This window comes from Stegostoma tigrinum, chromosome 2, assembly GCF_030684315.1.
Source record: "Stegostoma tigrinum isolate sSteTig4 chromosome 2, sSteTig4.hap1, whole genome shotgun sequence".
NCBI lineage: Eukaryota > Metazoa > Chordata > Chondrichthyes > Orectolobiformes > Stegostomatidae > Stegostoma > Stegostoma tigrinum.
This window is the reverse complement of record NC_081355.1, coordinates 152,690,280-152,706,706: the sequence shown is the minus strand read 5'-3', so window position 1 is coordinate 152,706,706 and position 16,427 is coordinate 152,690,280. Positions and strand designations below refer to the sequence as shown.

The following is a 16,427-nucleotide window of genomic DNA, read 5'->3' as shown; positions in this document are numbered from 1 at the left end:
TGTAATAACATCTCTTAATACTCAAGCTTTGTGTGTAATAACATCTCTTCATGCTCAAGCCTGTGTGTAATAACATAGCTTAATACTCAAGCTCTGTGTCTAATAACATCTCTTAATACTCAAGCTCTGTGTCTAATAACATCTCTTAATACTCAAGCACTGTATGTAATAACATCTCTTAATACTCAATCTCTGTGTATAATAACATCTCTTAATACTCAAGCTTTGTGTGTAATAACATCTCTTAATGCTCAGGTCTGTGTGTAATAACATCCCTTAATACTCAAGCTCTGTGTGTAATAACATCTCTTAATACTCAAGCTCTGTGTGTAATAACATCCCTGAATACTCAAGCTCTGTGTGTAATAACATCCCTTAATACTCAAGCCTGTGCGTAATAACATCTCTTAATACTCAAGCCTGTGTGTAATAACATCTCTTAACACTCAAGCTCTGTGTGTAATAACATAGTTTAATACTCAAGCTCTGTGTGTAATAACATCTCTTAATTCTCAAGCTCTGGGTGTAATAACATCTCTTAATGCTCAAGTACTGTGTGTAATAACATCTCTTAATACTCAAGCTTTGTGTGTAATAACATCTCTTAATGCTCAAGTACTGTGTGTAATAACATCTCTTAATACTCAAGCTCTGTGTGTAATAACATCTCTTAATTCTCAAGCTCTGGGTGTAATAACATCTCTTAATACTCAAGCACTGTGTGTAATAACATCCCTTAATACTCAAGCTCTGTATGTAATAACATCACTTAATACTCAAGCACTCTATGTAATAACATCTCTTAATACTCAAGCACTGTGTGTAATAACATCCCTTCATACTCAAGTTCTGTGTGTAATAACATAGCTTAATACTCAAGCCAGTGTGTAATAACATCTCTTAATACTCAAGCTCTGTGTGTAATAACATCTCTTAATACTCAAGTACTGTGTGTAATAACATCTCTTAATACTCAAGCTTTGTGTGTAATAACATCTCTTAATGCTCAAGTCTGTGTGTAATAACATCTCTTAATACTCAAGCTCTGTGTGTAATAACATCTCTTAATACTCAAGTACTGTGTGTAATAACATCTCTTAATACTCAAGCTTTGTGTGTAATAACATCTCTTAATGCTCAAGTCTGTGTGTAATAACATCTCTTAATACTCAAGCTCTGTGTGTAATAACATCTCTTAATACTCAAGCTCTGTGTGTAATAACATCCCTGAATACTCAAGCTCTGTGTGTAATAACATCCCTTAATACTCAAGCCTGTGTGTAATAACATAGCTTAATACTCACGCCTGTGCGTAATAACATTTCTTAATATTCAAGCACTATGTGTAATAACATCCCTTAATACTCAAGCACTATGTGTAATAACATCTCTTAATACTCAAGCGCTGTGTGTAATAACATAGCTTAATACTCAAGCCTGTGTGTAATAACATCTCTTAATACTCAAGCTCTGTGTCTAATAACATCTCTTAATACTCAAGCTCTGTGTGTAATAACATCTCTTAATACTCAAGCTCTGTGTGTAATAACATCACTTAATACTCAAGCACTGTGTGTAAAAACATAGCTTAATACTGACGCTCTGTGTGTAATAACATAGCTTAATACTCAAGCCTGTGTATAATAACATCTCTTAATACTCAACCCCTGTGTGTAATAACATCTCTTAATACTCAAGCTCTGTGTGTAATAACATCTCTTAATACTCAACCCCTGTGTGTAATAACATCTCTTAATACTAAGCACTGTGTGTAATAACATCTCTTAATACTCAAGCTCTGTGTGTAATAACATCTCTTGATACTCAAGCTGTGTGTGTAATGACACCTCTTAATACTCAAGCCTGTGTGTAATTACATCTCTTAATACTAAGCACTGTGTGTAATAACATCTCTTAATACTCAAGCTCTGTGTGTAATAACATCTCTTAATACTCAAGCTCTATGTGTAATAACATCTTTTAATACTCATGCCTATGTGTAATAACATCCCTTAGCATTCAAGCTCTGTGTGTAATAACATAGCTTAATACTCAAGCTCTGAGTGTAATAACATAGCTTAATACTCAAGCCTGTGTGTAATAACATCTCTTAATACTCAAGCTCTATGTGTAATAACATCTTTTAATACTCATACCTGTGTGTAATAACATCCCTTAACATTCAAGCTCTGTGTGTAATAACATAGCTTAATACTTAAGCTCTGAGTGTAATAACATAGCTTAATACTCAAGCCTGTGTGTAATAACATCTCTTAGTACTCAAGCTCTATGTGTAATAACATCTTTTAATACTCAAACCTGTGTGTAATAACATCCCTTAACATTCAAGCTCTGTGTGTAATAACACAGCTTAATACTCAATCTCTGAGTGTAATAACATAGCTTAATACTCAAGCCAGTGTGTAATAACATCTCTTAATACTCAAGCTCTGTGTGTAATAACATCTTTTAATACTCAAGCCTGTGTGTAATAACATCCCTTAACATTCAAGCTCTGTGTGTAATAACATAGCTTAATACTCAAGTCAGTGTGTAATAACATCTCTTAATACTCAAGCTCTGTGTCTAATAACATCTCTTAATACTCAAGCTCTGTGTGTAATAACATCTCTTAATACTCAAGCTCTGTGTGTAATAACATCTCTTAATACTCAAGCACTGTGTGTAATAACATCCCTTAATACTCAAGCTCTGTGTGTAATAACATCACTTAATACTCAAGCACTGTATGTAATAACATCCCTTAATACTCAAGGTCTGTGTGTAATAACATCTCTTAGTACTCAAGCTCTGTGTGTAATAACATAGCTTAATACTCAATCTCTGAGTGTAATAACATAGCTTAATACTCAAGTCAGTGTGTAATAACATCTCTTAATACTCAAGCACTGTGTGTAATAACATCTCTCAATACTCAAGTACTGTGTGTAATAACATCTCTTAATACTCAAGCTTTATGTGTAATAACATCTCTTAATGCTCAAGTCTGTGTGTAATAACATCTCTTAATACTCAAGCTCTGTGTGTAATAACATCCCTGAATACTCAAGCTCTGTGTGTAATAACATCCCTTAAAACTCAAGCCTGTGTGTAATAACATAGCTTAATACTCAAGCCTGTGCGTAATAACATCTCTTAATATTCAAGCACTGTGTGTAATAACATCCCTTAATACTCAAGCACTATGTGTAATAACATCTCTTAATACTCAAGCCTGTGTGTAATAACATCCCTTAACACTCAAGCTCTGTGTGTAATGACACAGCTTAATACTCAAGCCAGTGTGTAATAACATCTCTTAATACGCAAGCTCTGTGTGAATATCATCTCTTAATACTCAAGCTCTGTGTGTAATAACATCTCTTAATACTCAAGCACTGTGTGTAAAAACATAGCTTAATACTCAAGTCAGTGTGTAATAACATGTCTTAATACTCAAGCTCTGTGTCTAATAACATCTCTTAATACTCAAGCTCTGTGTGTAATAACATCTCTTAATACTCAAGCACTGTGTGTAATAACATGACTTAATACTCAAGCTCTGTGTGTAATAACATCACTTAATACTCAAGCACTGTATGTAATAACATCCCTTAATACTCAAGGTCTGTGTGTAATAACATCTCTTAATACTCAAGCACTGTGTGTAAAAACATAGCTTAATACTGACGCTCTGTGTGTAATAACATAGCTTAATACACAAGCCTGTGTATAATAACATCTCTTAATACTCAACCCCTGTGTGTAATAACATCTCTTAATACTCAAGCTCTGTGTGTAATAACATCTCTTAATACTCAAGCTCTGTGTGTAATAACATCTCTTGATACTCAAGCCTGTGTGTAATAAGATCTCTTAATACTCAAGCTCTGTGTGTAATAGCATCTCTTAGTACTCAACCCCTGTGTGTAATAACATCTCTTAATACTAAGCACTGTGTGTAATAACATCTCTTAATACTCAAGCTCTGTGTGTAATAACATCTCTTGATACTCAAGCTGTGTGTGTAATGACACCTCTTAATACTCAAGCCTGTGTGTAATTACATCTCTTAATACTCAAGCTCTGTGTGTAATAACATCTCTTAATACTCAAACTCTGTGTGTAATAACATCTCTTAATACTCAAGCTCTATGTGTAATAACATCTTTTAATACTCAAACCTGTGTGTAATAACATCCCTTAACATTCAAGCTCTGTGTGTAATAACATAGCTTAATACTCAATCTCTGAGTGTAATAACATAGCTTAATACTCAAGCCTGTGTGTAATAACATCTCTTAATACTCAAGCACTATGTGTAATAACATCTTTTAATACTCAAACCTGTGTGTAATAACATCCCTTAACATTCAAGCTCTGTGTGTAATAACATAGCTTAATACTCTAGCTCTGTGTGTAATAACATAGCTTAATACTCAAGCCAGTGTGAAATAACATCTCTTAATACTCAAGCCTGTGTGTAATAGCATCTCTTAATACTCAAGCTCTATGTGTAATAACATCTGTTCATACTCAAGCCTGTGTGTAATAACATCCCTTAACACTCAAGCTCTGTGTGTAATAACATAGCTTAATACTCAAGTCAGTGTGTAATAACATGTCTTAATACTCAAGCTCTGTGTGTAATAGCATCTCTTAATACTCAAGCTGTTTGTGTAATAACATCTCTTAATACTCAAGCTCTGTGTGTAATAACATCTCTTAATACTCAAGCTCTGTGTGTAATAACATCCCTGAATACTCAAGCTCTGTGTGTAATAACATCTCTTAATACTCAAGCCTGTGTGTAATAACATCTCTTAATACTCAAGCTCTATGTGTAATAACATCCCTTAATACTCAAGCCTGTGTGTAATAACATCCCTTAATACTCAAGCCTGTGTGTAATAACATCTCTTAATACTCAAGCTCTGTGTGTAATAACATCTCCTAATACTCAAGCTCTGTGTGGAATAACATCCCTTAATAGTCAAGCCTGTGTGTAATAACATCTCTTAATACTCAAGCTCTGTGTGTAATAACATTCCTAAATGGGTTCTTTAGAAAATGGGTCAACGAGAGGTTGAAGGGCCTGCGTGGTACACCTACCGTTTGACCAGGAGGTCCATGTTCAAGTCCCACTTACTACAGAATTATGTAATAACATCTCTGAACAGGCAAATTCGGAAAAATAGGTTAAATAAAATGAAAAAAAAACAATTCTCAATCTCTGTGCTCCAAGACCTCAAGAAGCTTGACACCATCCAGAACTAAGCAGCCCATGTAGTTAGCAATCATATCCATCCTTTTCAACATCCATCGCCACCTCTCAGCAGCAGCAGTGTGCATTATCGACAAGGTGCACTGCAGAAATTCACGAAAGACCCTCAGACAGCACCTTCCAAACCCACAACCACGTCCATCCAGAAGGACAAGGGCAGTAGGTACATGGGAACACCACCCCTTGCAAGTTCCCCTCAGAGACACTCACCATCCTGACTTGGAAGAATAGCAACATTTGTTCATGATTGCTGGGTCAAAATCTTGGAATTCCCACCCTAACAGCACTGTGGATCTACCCACAGCGCGTGGACTGCAGCGGTTCAAGGAGGCAGCTCATCCCCACTTTCTCAAGGGGCAACTAGGGACGGGCAATAAATGCTGGTCAGCCTGCAATGTCCACATTACATAAGAAATGAAAGAAAAGTTCTTTTGAATCTGCTTTGTAACCTGTATATTAATATTCTTCTGATTGTGTAGGGTCTAATACTAAAGACAGTACTCTCACTGATTTGTTCTGAAGATCGATATAAGGAAAGACAGACTTGTGTTTCGATATGGCCACTCACAGTCTCAGGCCATTTCAAAGTAGCTCAGAATTGGCTGAGTACTGAGTTGATCCTCTTATAATGTTGAAATCTATTGCACAGAAAGCTTCCGCAAATTGCAGTACATTAAAGACCACAAACTCTGTCTCTTTTTATCTTATTGTGGACGATGTGGAGAAGCTGTCTCGTCATTTTTAGAATAGTGGCATGGGATCAGAGATACAATGTTGAGGGAACGCCCCACCGTCAGAGTGTCAACACTGAGAGAATGCCCCACCGTCAGAGGGTCAGTGCTGAGGGAGCGCCGCACTGTCAGAGGGTCAGTACTGAGGCAGTGCCGCACTGTCGGAGGGTCAGTGCTGGGGGAGAGCCGCACTGTCGGAGGGTCAGTGCTGAGGGAGTGCCGCACTGTCAGAGGGCCAGTACTAAGGGAGGGATGCACTGTCAGAGGGTCAGTACTAAGGGAGTGCCGCACTGTCGGAGGGTCAGTGCTGGGGGAGAGCCGCACTGTCGGAGGGTCAGTGCTGAGGGAGTGCCGCACTGTCAGAGGGCCAGTACTAAGGGAGGGATGCACTGTCAGAGGGTCAGTACTGAGGGAGTGCCGCACTGTCGGAGGGTCAGTGCTGGGGGAGAGCCGCACTGTCGGAGGGTCAGTGCTGAGGGTGTGTCGCACTGTCAGAGGATCAGTACTAAGGGAGGGCCACACTGTCAGAGGGTCAGTGCTGAGGGAGGGCCACACTGTCAGAGGGTCAGTGCTGAGGGAGTGCCGCACTGTCAGAGAGTCAGTACTAAGGGAGGGATGCACTGTCAGAGGGTCAGTGCTTAGGGAGTGCCGCACTGTCAGAGGGTCAGTACTGAGGGAGTGCCGCACTGTCGGAGGGTCAGTGCTGAGCCAGTGCCGCACTGTCGGAGGGTCAGCGCTGAGGGAGTGCCGCACTGTCGGAGGGTCAGTACTGAGGGAGTGCCACACTATCAGAGGGTTAGTGCTGAGCCAGTGCCGCACTGTCGGAGGGTCAGTGCTGAGGGATTGCCGCACTATCGGAGGGTCAGTGCTGAGCCAGTGCCGCACTGTCGGAGGGTCAGCGCTGAGGGAGTGCCGCACTGTCGGAGGGTCAGTACTGAGGGAGTGCCACACTATCGGAGGGTCAGTGCTGAGCCAGTGCCGCACTGTCGGAGGGTCAGCGCTGAGGGAGTGCTGCACTGTCAGAGGGTCAGTACTGAGGGAGCACCGCACTGTCAGAGGGTCAGTGCTGAGGGAGTGCCGCACTGTCAGAGGGTCAGTACTGAGGGAGCACCGCACTGTCGGAGGGTCAGTGCTGAGGGTGTGTCGCACTGTCAGAGGATCAGTACTAAGGGAGGGCCACACTGTCAGAGGGTCAGTGTTAAGGGAGGGATGCACTGTCAGAGGGTCAGTGCTTAGGGAGTGTCGCACTGTCGGAGGGTCAGTGCTGAGGGAGTGCCACACTGTCGGAGGGTCAGTGCTGAGGGTGTGTCGCACTGTCAGAGGGTCAGTGCTGAGGGAGTGCTGCACTGTCGGAGGGTCAGTGCTGAGGGAGTGCCACACTATCGGAGGGTCAGTGCTGAGCCAGTGCCGCACTGTCGGAGGGCCAGTGCTGAGGGAGTGCCGCACTGTCAGTGGGTCAGTGCTGAGGGAGTGCCACACTGTCGGAGAGTCAGTGCTGAGGGAGCGCCGCACTGTCAGAGGGTCAGTGCTGAGGGAGTGCCGCACTGTGGGAGGGTCAATGTTGAGGGAGTGCTGCACTGTTGGAGGGTTAGTACTGAGGGAGTGCCGCACTGTCGGAGGGTCAGTGCTGAGGGAGCGCCGCACTGTCGGAGGGTCAGTGCTGAGGGAGCGCCGCACTATCAGAGGGTCAGTGCTGAGGGAGTGCTGCACTGTCAGAGGGTCAGTGCTGAGGGAGTGCCGCACTGTGGGAGGGTCAATGTTGAGGGAGTGCCGCACTGTTGGAGGGTTAGTACTGAGGGAATGCTGCACTGTCGGAGGGTCAGTGCTGAGGGAGCGCCGCACTGTCGGAGGGTCAGTGCTGAGGGAGCGCCGCACTGTCGGAGGGTCAGTGCTGAGGGAGTGCTGCACTGTCGGAGGGTCAGTGCTGAGGGAGTGCGCACTGTCGGTGGGTCAGTGCAGAGGGAGTGCCACACTGTCGGATAGTCAGTACTGAGGGAGTGCCGCACTGTCGGAGGGTCAGGACTGAGGGAGTGCCGCAATGTCGGAGGGTCAGCACTGAGGGAGTGCCGCACTGTCAGAGGGTCAGGACTGAGGGAGTGCCGCACTGTCGGAGGGTCAGTACTGAGGGAGTGCCGCAATGTCGGAGGGTCAGTGCTGAGGGAGCGCCGCACTGTCGGAGGGTCAATGCAGAGGGAGTGCCGCACTGTCGGAGGGTCAGTGCTGAGGGAGGGCCGCACTGTCGGAGGGTCAGTACTGAGGGAGTGCCGCACTGTCGGAGGGTCAGTGCTGAGGGAGGGCCGCACTGTCGGAGGGTCAGTACTGAGGGAGTGCCGCACTGTCGGAGGGTCAGTGCTGAGGGAGGGCCGCACTGTCGGAGGGTCAGTGCAGAGGGAGTGCCGCACTGTCGGAGGGTCAGTGCTGAGGGAGGGCCGCACTGTCGGAGGGTCAGTACTGAGGGAGTGCCGCACTGTCGGAGGGTCAGTACTGAGGGAACGCTGCACTGTCGGAGGGTCAGTGCTAAGGGAGGGCCGCACTGTCGGAGGGTCAGTGCAGAGGGAGTGCCGCACTGTCGGAGGGTCAGTGCTGAGGGAGGGCCGCACTGTTGGAGGGTCAGTGCTGAGGGAGGGCCGCACTGTCGGAGGGTCAGTGCAGAGGGAGTGCCGCACTGTCGGAGGGTTAGTACTGAGGGAACGCTGCACTGTCGGAGGGTCAGTGCTGAGGGAGGGCCGCACTGTCGGAGGGTCAGTGCAGAGGGAGTGCCGCACTGTCGGAGGGTCAGTGCTGAGGGAGGGCCGCACTGTCGGAGGGTCAGTACTGAGGGAGTGCCGCACTGTCGGAGGGTCAGTACTGAGGGAGTGCCGCACTGTCGGAGGGTCAGTACTGAGGGAGTGCCGCACTGTCGGAGGGTCAGTACTGAGGGAGCGCCGCACTTTCTGTGTTAATATAGTGGGTCAGACATGGACAGGAGGGAATGTTAGGTGTGGTGCGGAGGTGTGGTTACACTCTGGCTGAGTCAATCGATTTCTGAGCTGCGTGAGATTTTGATATCATTGCCTGTGCTTTCTCTTTCAGCTTGCGGAGGGAGTGACCCCTGCACAGGGCCTCGGTGTTGAGATTATCATCACCTTCCAGCTCGTCCTTTGTGTCTTTGCAACTACCGATAAACGGAGAAAGGATCTTTCTGGCTCCGGCCCTCTGGCCATTGGTCTATCAGTTGCTATTGGTCACCTAATGGCGGTGAGTTTTGTCCGGGGGCAAACAGGGATGGTAGATGTTCGGAGATAGTAAGAACTACAGATGCTGGAGTCAGAGACAACACGGTGTGGAGCTGGATGAACACAGCAGGCCAGGCAGCAACAGAGGAGCAGGAAAGTCAATGTTTTGGGTTGGGATCCTTCTTCAGAAATGTTGGTCGCTGTTCAAAGTCCTGACTTTGTAGCTAATAGCCCAGTTGTGGTCACATTGCTGTGACTGGCAGTAAAGTAGATGAAATCGGGGGAGTTCCCGACTTACAGAATCATGCTGTGCACCAAGAGGCTATTCAGGCCATCAGTGCCCCTGCTGGCACAGTGAAGGTGCCACCCAGTTGCGGCCTTAAGCTGCCCCATTCCACTAACAAGTCAGAGTGTTAGAAACTGAAAGCACGCCACAGACAGTCCGATAGCCCGGGCGAGAGCTACAAGGAGCTGCCACCTTTCATGTTACATTAAACCTTGCTCCAGAAGTGAAACCTGCGGGGAAGCGTTGAGATGGCACATCACTCGCGGGTGAGATATTGTTCTGTTTCATCTCCTGATGGGACATGGGCATCACTGACCATTTATCTCCCACCCCCTAAATGCCCAGCAGGCAGTTAAGTCTCTGGAGTCACATGTAGGCCAGACCGGGGAAGGGTGGCAAATGTCATTCCCTAAAAGGTCAGCAAGCCATGATAAGCACCAAGACTCACTTTATCACTTCGGTCTTATTCATTGAATTTAAATTTCTGTGGCCTCTTATATGGTCATAGAGTCATACAGCATGGAAACAGGCCCTTCGGTCCAACCAGTCCATGATGAACATGATCCCAAACTAAACTAGTCCCACCTGCCTGCTCCTGGCCCATATCCCTCCAAACCTTTCCTATTCATGTACTAATCTAAATAACTGTTGAATGTTGTAACTGTACCCACATCCATCACATCCTTCGGAAGTTCATTTCACACATGAACCACTCTCAGTGTAAAAAACATATTTCTCCTCATAAGAATAAAATGTGAGGCTGGATGAACACAGCAGGCCCAGCAGCATCTCAGGAGCACAAAAGCTGACTTTTCGGGCCTAGACCCTTCATCAGAGAGGGGGATGGGGTGAGGGTTCTGGAATAAATAGGGAGAGAGGGGGAGGCGGACCGAAGATGGAGAGAAAACAAGATAGGTGGAGAAGAGAGTATAGGTGGGGAGGTAGGGAGGGGATAGGTCAGTCCAGGGAAGACGGACATGTCAAGGAGGTGGGATGGGGTTAGTAGGTAGGAGATGGGGGTGCGGCTTGGGGTGGGAGGAAGGGATGGGTGAGAGGAAGAACAGGTTAAGGAGGCATAGAACATAGAACATAGAACATAGAACAGTACAGCACAGAACAGGCCCTTCAGCCCACAATGTTGTGCCGACCATTGATCCTCATGTATGCACCCTCAAATTTCTGTGACCATATACATGTCCAGCAGTCTCTTAAATGACCCCAATGACCTTGCTTCCACAACTGCTGCTGGCAACGCATTCCATGCTCTCACAACTCTCTGCGTAAAGAACCTGCCTCTGACATCCCCTCTATACTTTCCACCAACCAGCTTAAAACTATGACCCCTCGTGCTAGCCATTTCTGCCCTGGGAAATAGTCTCTGGCTATCAACTCTATCTATGCCTCTCATTATCTTGTATACCTCAATTAGGTCCCCTCTCCTCCTCCTTTTCTCCAATGAAAAGAGACCGAGCTCAGTCAACCTCTCTTCATAAGATAAGCCCTCCAGTCCAGGCAGCATCCTGGTAAACCTCCTCTGAACCCTCTCCAAAGCATCCACATCTTTCCTATAATAGGGCGCCCAGAACTGGACGGAGTATTCCAAGTGCGGTCTAACCAAAGTTTTATAGAGCTGCAACAAGATCTCACGACTCTTAAACTCAATCCCCCTGTTAATGAAAGCCAAAACACCATATGCTTTCTTAACAACCCTGTCCACTTGGGTGGCCATTTTAAGGGATCTATGTATCTGCACACCAAGATCCCTCTGTTCCACCACGCTGCCAAGAATCCTATCCTTAATCCTGTACTCAGCTTTCAAATTCGACCTTCCAAAATGCATCACCTCGCACTTATCCAGGTTGAACTCCATCTGCCACCTCTCAGCCCATCTCTGCATCCTGTCAATGTCCCGCTGCAGCCTACAACAGCCCTCTACACTGTCAACGACACCTCCGACCTTTGTGTCGTCTGCAAACTTGCTGACCCATCCTTCAATCCCCTCATCCAAGTCATTAATAAAAATTACAAACAGTAGAGGCCCAAGGACAGAGCCCTGTGGAACCCCACTCACCACTGACTTCCAGGCAGAATATTTTCCTTCTACAACCACTCGCTGTCTTCTGTTGGCCAGCCAATTCTGTATCCAAGCAGCTAAGTTCCCCTGTATCCCATTCCTCCTGACCTTCTGAATGAGCCTACCATGGGGAACCTTATCAAATGCCTTACTGAAGTCCATATACACCACATCCACAGCTCGACTCTCATCAACTTTTCTAGTCACATCCTCAAAAAACTCGATAAGGTTTGTAAGGCATGACCTACCCCTCACAAAGCCGTGTTGACTGTATTTGATCAAGCCATGCTCTTCCAGATGGTCATAAATCTTATCCCTCAGAATCCTTTCTAACACCTTGCAGACGACAGACGTGAGACTTACCGGTCTATAGTTGCCGGGGATTTCCCTATTTCCTTTCTTGAAGAGAGGAATTACATTTGCCTCTCTCCAGTCCTCAGGTACGACTCCAGTGGAGAGCGAGGATGCAAAGATCTTTGCAAGTGGCGAAGCAATTGCATTTCTCGCTTTCCAAAGCAGCCGAGGACAAATCTGGTCCGGGCCTGGCGACTTGTCAATCTTAATGTTTGGCAAAATTTTCAGCACATCAGCTTCCTCTATCTCTATCCATTCCAGCATGCACACCTGCTCTTCAAAGGTTTCATTCACTACGAAGTTCGTTTCTTTCGTAAAGACAGAAGCAAAAAACTCATTTAGGGCTTCCCCTACCTCCTCAGGCTCCACACACAAGTTCCCTATGCTATCCCTGATCGGCCCTACTCTTTCTTGAATCATTCTCTTATTCCTCACATAAGTGTAAAATGCCTTTGTGTTTTCCTGGATTCCTTCTGCCAAGCCTTTCTCGTGCCCCCTCCTGGCTCTCCTCAGACCATTTTTGAGCTCCTTCCTTGCCTGCATGTAATCCTCTCTAGCTGAACTTGACCCTAGCTTCCTCCACCTTATGTAAGCTACCTTCTTCCTTTTCACAAGAAGCTCCACCGCTCTCGTCATCCAAGGTTCCTTTATCTTACCCCTTCTTGCCTGTCTCAGAGGGACATATTTACTCAACACTCCCAACAACTGTTCCTTAAACAGTCTCCACATGTCTATAGTTCCCTTACCATGGAACAACTGCTCCCAGTCCATGCTTCCTAACTCATGTCTAATCGCATCATAGTTTCCTCTTCCCCAATTAAATATCCTCCCATTCTGCCTAATCCTCTCCTTCTCCATAGCTATGTAGAATGTGAGGCAGTTATGGTCACTATCACCAAAATGCTCTCCCACCACAAGATCTGATACCTGCCCCGGCTCGTTTCCGAGCACCAAGTCTAGAGTGGCCTCTCCCCTCGTCGGCCTGTCAACGTACTGCGTTAGGAAACCCTCCTGAACACACCTTACAAAAACAGCTCCATTCAAATCTTCTGCTCGAAGGAGGTTCCAATCAATATTGGGAAAGTTAAAGTCACCCATTACAACAACCCTACTGCGTGCACACTTTTCCAAAATCTGTCGACCTATGCTTTCTTCAATCTCCCTGCTGCTATTGGGGGGCCTGTAGTAAACCCCTAACGAGGTGACTACTCCCTTGCTGTTCCTAATTTCCACCCATACTGACTCAGTAGGCAGATCTTCCTCGACAAAGGAAGCTTCTGTAGCTGTGATACCCTCTCTGATTAGTAGTGCTACACCCCCTCCTCTTTTTGCCCCCTCCCTATTCTTTTTAAATGTTCTAAACCCTGGAACATCCAGCAACCATTCCTGCCCATGAGAAACCCATGTCTCTGTTATGGCCACAACATCATAGCACCAGGTACTGCAGAGACAGGTTGGACTGGTTTTGGGATGCAGTGGGTGGAGGGGAAGAGCTGGGCTGGTTGTGTGGTGCAGTGGGGGAAGGGGACGAACTGGGCTGGTTTTGGGATGCAGTAGGGGAAGGGGAGATTTTGAAGCTGGTGAAGTCCACATTGATACCATTGGGCTGCAGGGTTCCCAAGCGGAATATGAGTTGCTGTTCCTGCAACCTTCGGGTGGCATCATTGTGGCACTGCAGGAGGCCCATGATGGACATGTCATCTAAAGAATGGGAGGGGGAGTGGAGATGGTTTGCGACTGGGAGGTGCAGTTGTTTATTGTGAACCGAGCGGAGGTGTTCTGCAAAGTGGTCCCCAAGCCTCCGCTTGGTTTCCCCAATGTAGAGGAAGCCGCACCGGGTACAGTGGATGCAGTATACCACATTGGCAGATGTGCAGGTGAACCTCTGCTTAATGTGGAAAGTCATCTTGGGGCCTGGGATAGGGGTGAGGGAGGAGTGTCTGGAGGCAAGAGTAGCATTTCCTGTGGTTGCAGGGGAAGGTGCCGGGTGTGGTGGGGTTGGAGGGCAGTGTGGAGCGAACAGGGAGTCATGGAGAGAGTGCTCTCTCCGGAAAGCAGACAGGGGTGGGGTTGGAAAAATGTCTTGGGTGGTGGGCTCGGATTGTAGATGGCGGAAGTGTCGGAGGATGATGCGTTGTATCTGGAGGTCGGTGGGGTGGTGTGTGAGATCGAGGGGGATCCTCTGTGGGCGGTTGTGGCAGGGGCGGGGTGTGAGGGATGTGTTGCGGGAAATGCGGGAGACGCGGTCAAGGGCGTTCTCAACCACTGTGGGGGGAAAGTTGCGGTCCTTAAAGAACTTGGACATCTGGGATGTGCGGGAGTGGAATGCCTCATTGTGGGAGCAGATGCGGCGGAAGCGGAGGAATTGGGAATAGGGGATGGAATTTTTGCAGGAGGGTGGGTGGGAGCAGGTGTATTCTAGGTAGCTGTGGGAGTCGGTGGGCTTGAAATGGACATCAGTTACAAGCTGGTTGCCTGAGATGGAGACTGAGAGGTCCAGGAAGGTGAGGGATGTGCTGGAGATGGCCCAGGTGAACTGAAGGTTGGGGTGGAAGGTGTTGGTGAAGTGGATGAACTGTTCGAGCTCCTCATGTCTTTTTTAAAGCTTTCTTCTCTCACCTTAAAATTATGTCCCCTAGACTTGAAATCCTCCACCCTAGGGAAAATACATCTGCTATTCACCTCATTTTACTGCACATTATTTTATAAAACTGCATAAGGTCACGTCTCAACCTCCTACATTCCAGAGAAAAAATGTCCCAGCCTATCCTTTCAACTCAAACCCTGCATTTCCAGCAATATCCTGGTAAATCTCTTCTGAACCCTCTCCACCCTGACAATGTAGAACAGAATAGAATCCCTGCAGAGCGGAAACAGGTCCTTTCAGCTCAACAAGTCCCACCCAGACCCATCCCCCTATAACCCCCCTAATCTACACACCCCTCAACACTACGGGTAATTTAGCACGGCCAGTCCACCCAGCCCGCACATCTTTGGACTGTGGGAGGGAACCTGCGCAGACACCGGGAGAATATGCAAACTCCACACAGACAGTCGCCCGAGGCTGGAATTGAACTCGGCTCCCTGGCGCTGTGAGGTTGCAGTGCTAACCACTGAGCCACTGTGCCACCCCTGGAAATCCTTCTGATAACTGGACACAGTATTCCAGAAGAGGCCTCACCAAACTCTTCTGGACTTGTCTCCTCAAGTCCTAAACTCAAAGGTCTGAGCAACGAAGGCAGGCATGCTAAATGCCTTCTTAACCACGCTCGCTGTGTGTGATGCAAAGTTCAAAGAATGATGTACCTGAACCGCTGGGTCTTTCTGTTCTACAACAATACTCAGGGCTTTACTTCTAATTGTATAAATATTGCCTTTGTTTGTCTTACTAAAATGCATTACCTCGCATTTATCCAAATAAAACTCCATCTGCCACTCTTCAGCCCTAATAAACCAATTGATCAAGATCACTTTGTAATCTTAGATAACTTTCTTCACTGTAGACTATAACACCAATGATGGTGTCATCTACAAACTCATAACCATGCTTTCTGTATTCTCATCCAAATCATTTATATAAGTGACAAACAAAGTGGACCCAGCAGCGATCCCTGTGGAACGCTGCTGGTCACAGGGATCCCTCAACCCTCCACCATCTCTGTCTGGCTCTTCATGTCAACCCAATTGTGTATCCAATTGGCCAGCTTACCCTGCATCTCATGTGGTCTAACGTTACTAATTAGTTTACAATGCAGAACCTTATCAAAAGCTTTACTAAAGTCCAAGAAAGCAGCGTTACCTGCTCTGCCCTCATCAATCTGCTTGAAAACTCAATCAAGTTTTGTGAGACATGATCTCCCTCGCATAAAACCATGCCGGGGATGCTAGAGATGAACAAAGGGGCATTGAGGTTAGGAAGAGAAGTCGGCCATTTGGACCCTCAAGCCTGTTCTGCTGTTCGATAAATTAATGGCTGATTTGACTCTAACCTTAAATCTACATTCCCACCCACCCACGGTAACAGCCTTGTTTAGCAAGAATCTGTCCAGCTCTGCCTTAAAAAAAGACATTCAAAGACCCTGCTTTCTGGGAAGACAATCCCAAAAACTTTGGGTCAGTTCTCCCTGAGCCCCCAGATTATTAGTACACAAACAGTGGGCCATACGTTTGACAGAAGGAGTGGGGAAATGTGCTTTAGAAAGCAGAATTTAAATGGAGTGAGACTGCAGAGGGATCTGGGTGTCCTGGTATTTTATTTGCGTTAATTTATTAACAGGATGAGGGCGTTGCTGATCAGGCAGCATTTATTGCCCATCCCTAATTGCCCGGGGGCAGTTAAGAGTCAGCCACATTGTGTGTAGGCCAGACCAGGTAAGGACGGCAGTTTCCTTCCGTAAAGGGCATTAGTGAACCAGATGGGTTTTTCCTGACAGTTGACAATGGATTCACAGACATTGTTAGATTTGTAACTCCAGGTATTTTA

The 16,427-nt window shown here is 46.4% G+C and overlaps 1 protein-coding gene across 1 annotated transcript in view; it reads left to right on the top strand.

Moving 5' to 3' along the window:
- Positions 1 to 16,427, top strand: part of LOC125462950 (aquaporin FA-CHIP-like) — a 39,179-nt gene that overhangs the window by 15,700 nt on the left and 7,052 nt on the right. The window contains exon 2 of the mRNA XM_059640313.1: positions 9,088 to 9,252. Coding sequence (XP_059496296.1) covers positions 9,088 to 9,252 — 165 coding nt within the window. The remainder of the gene's footprint in view (positions 1 to 9,087; positions 9,253 to 16,427) is intronic.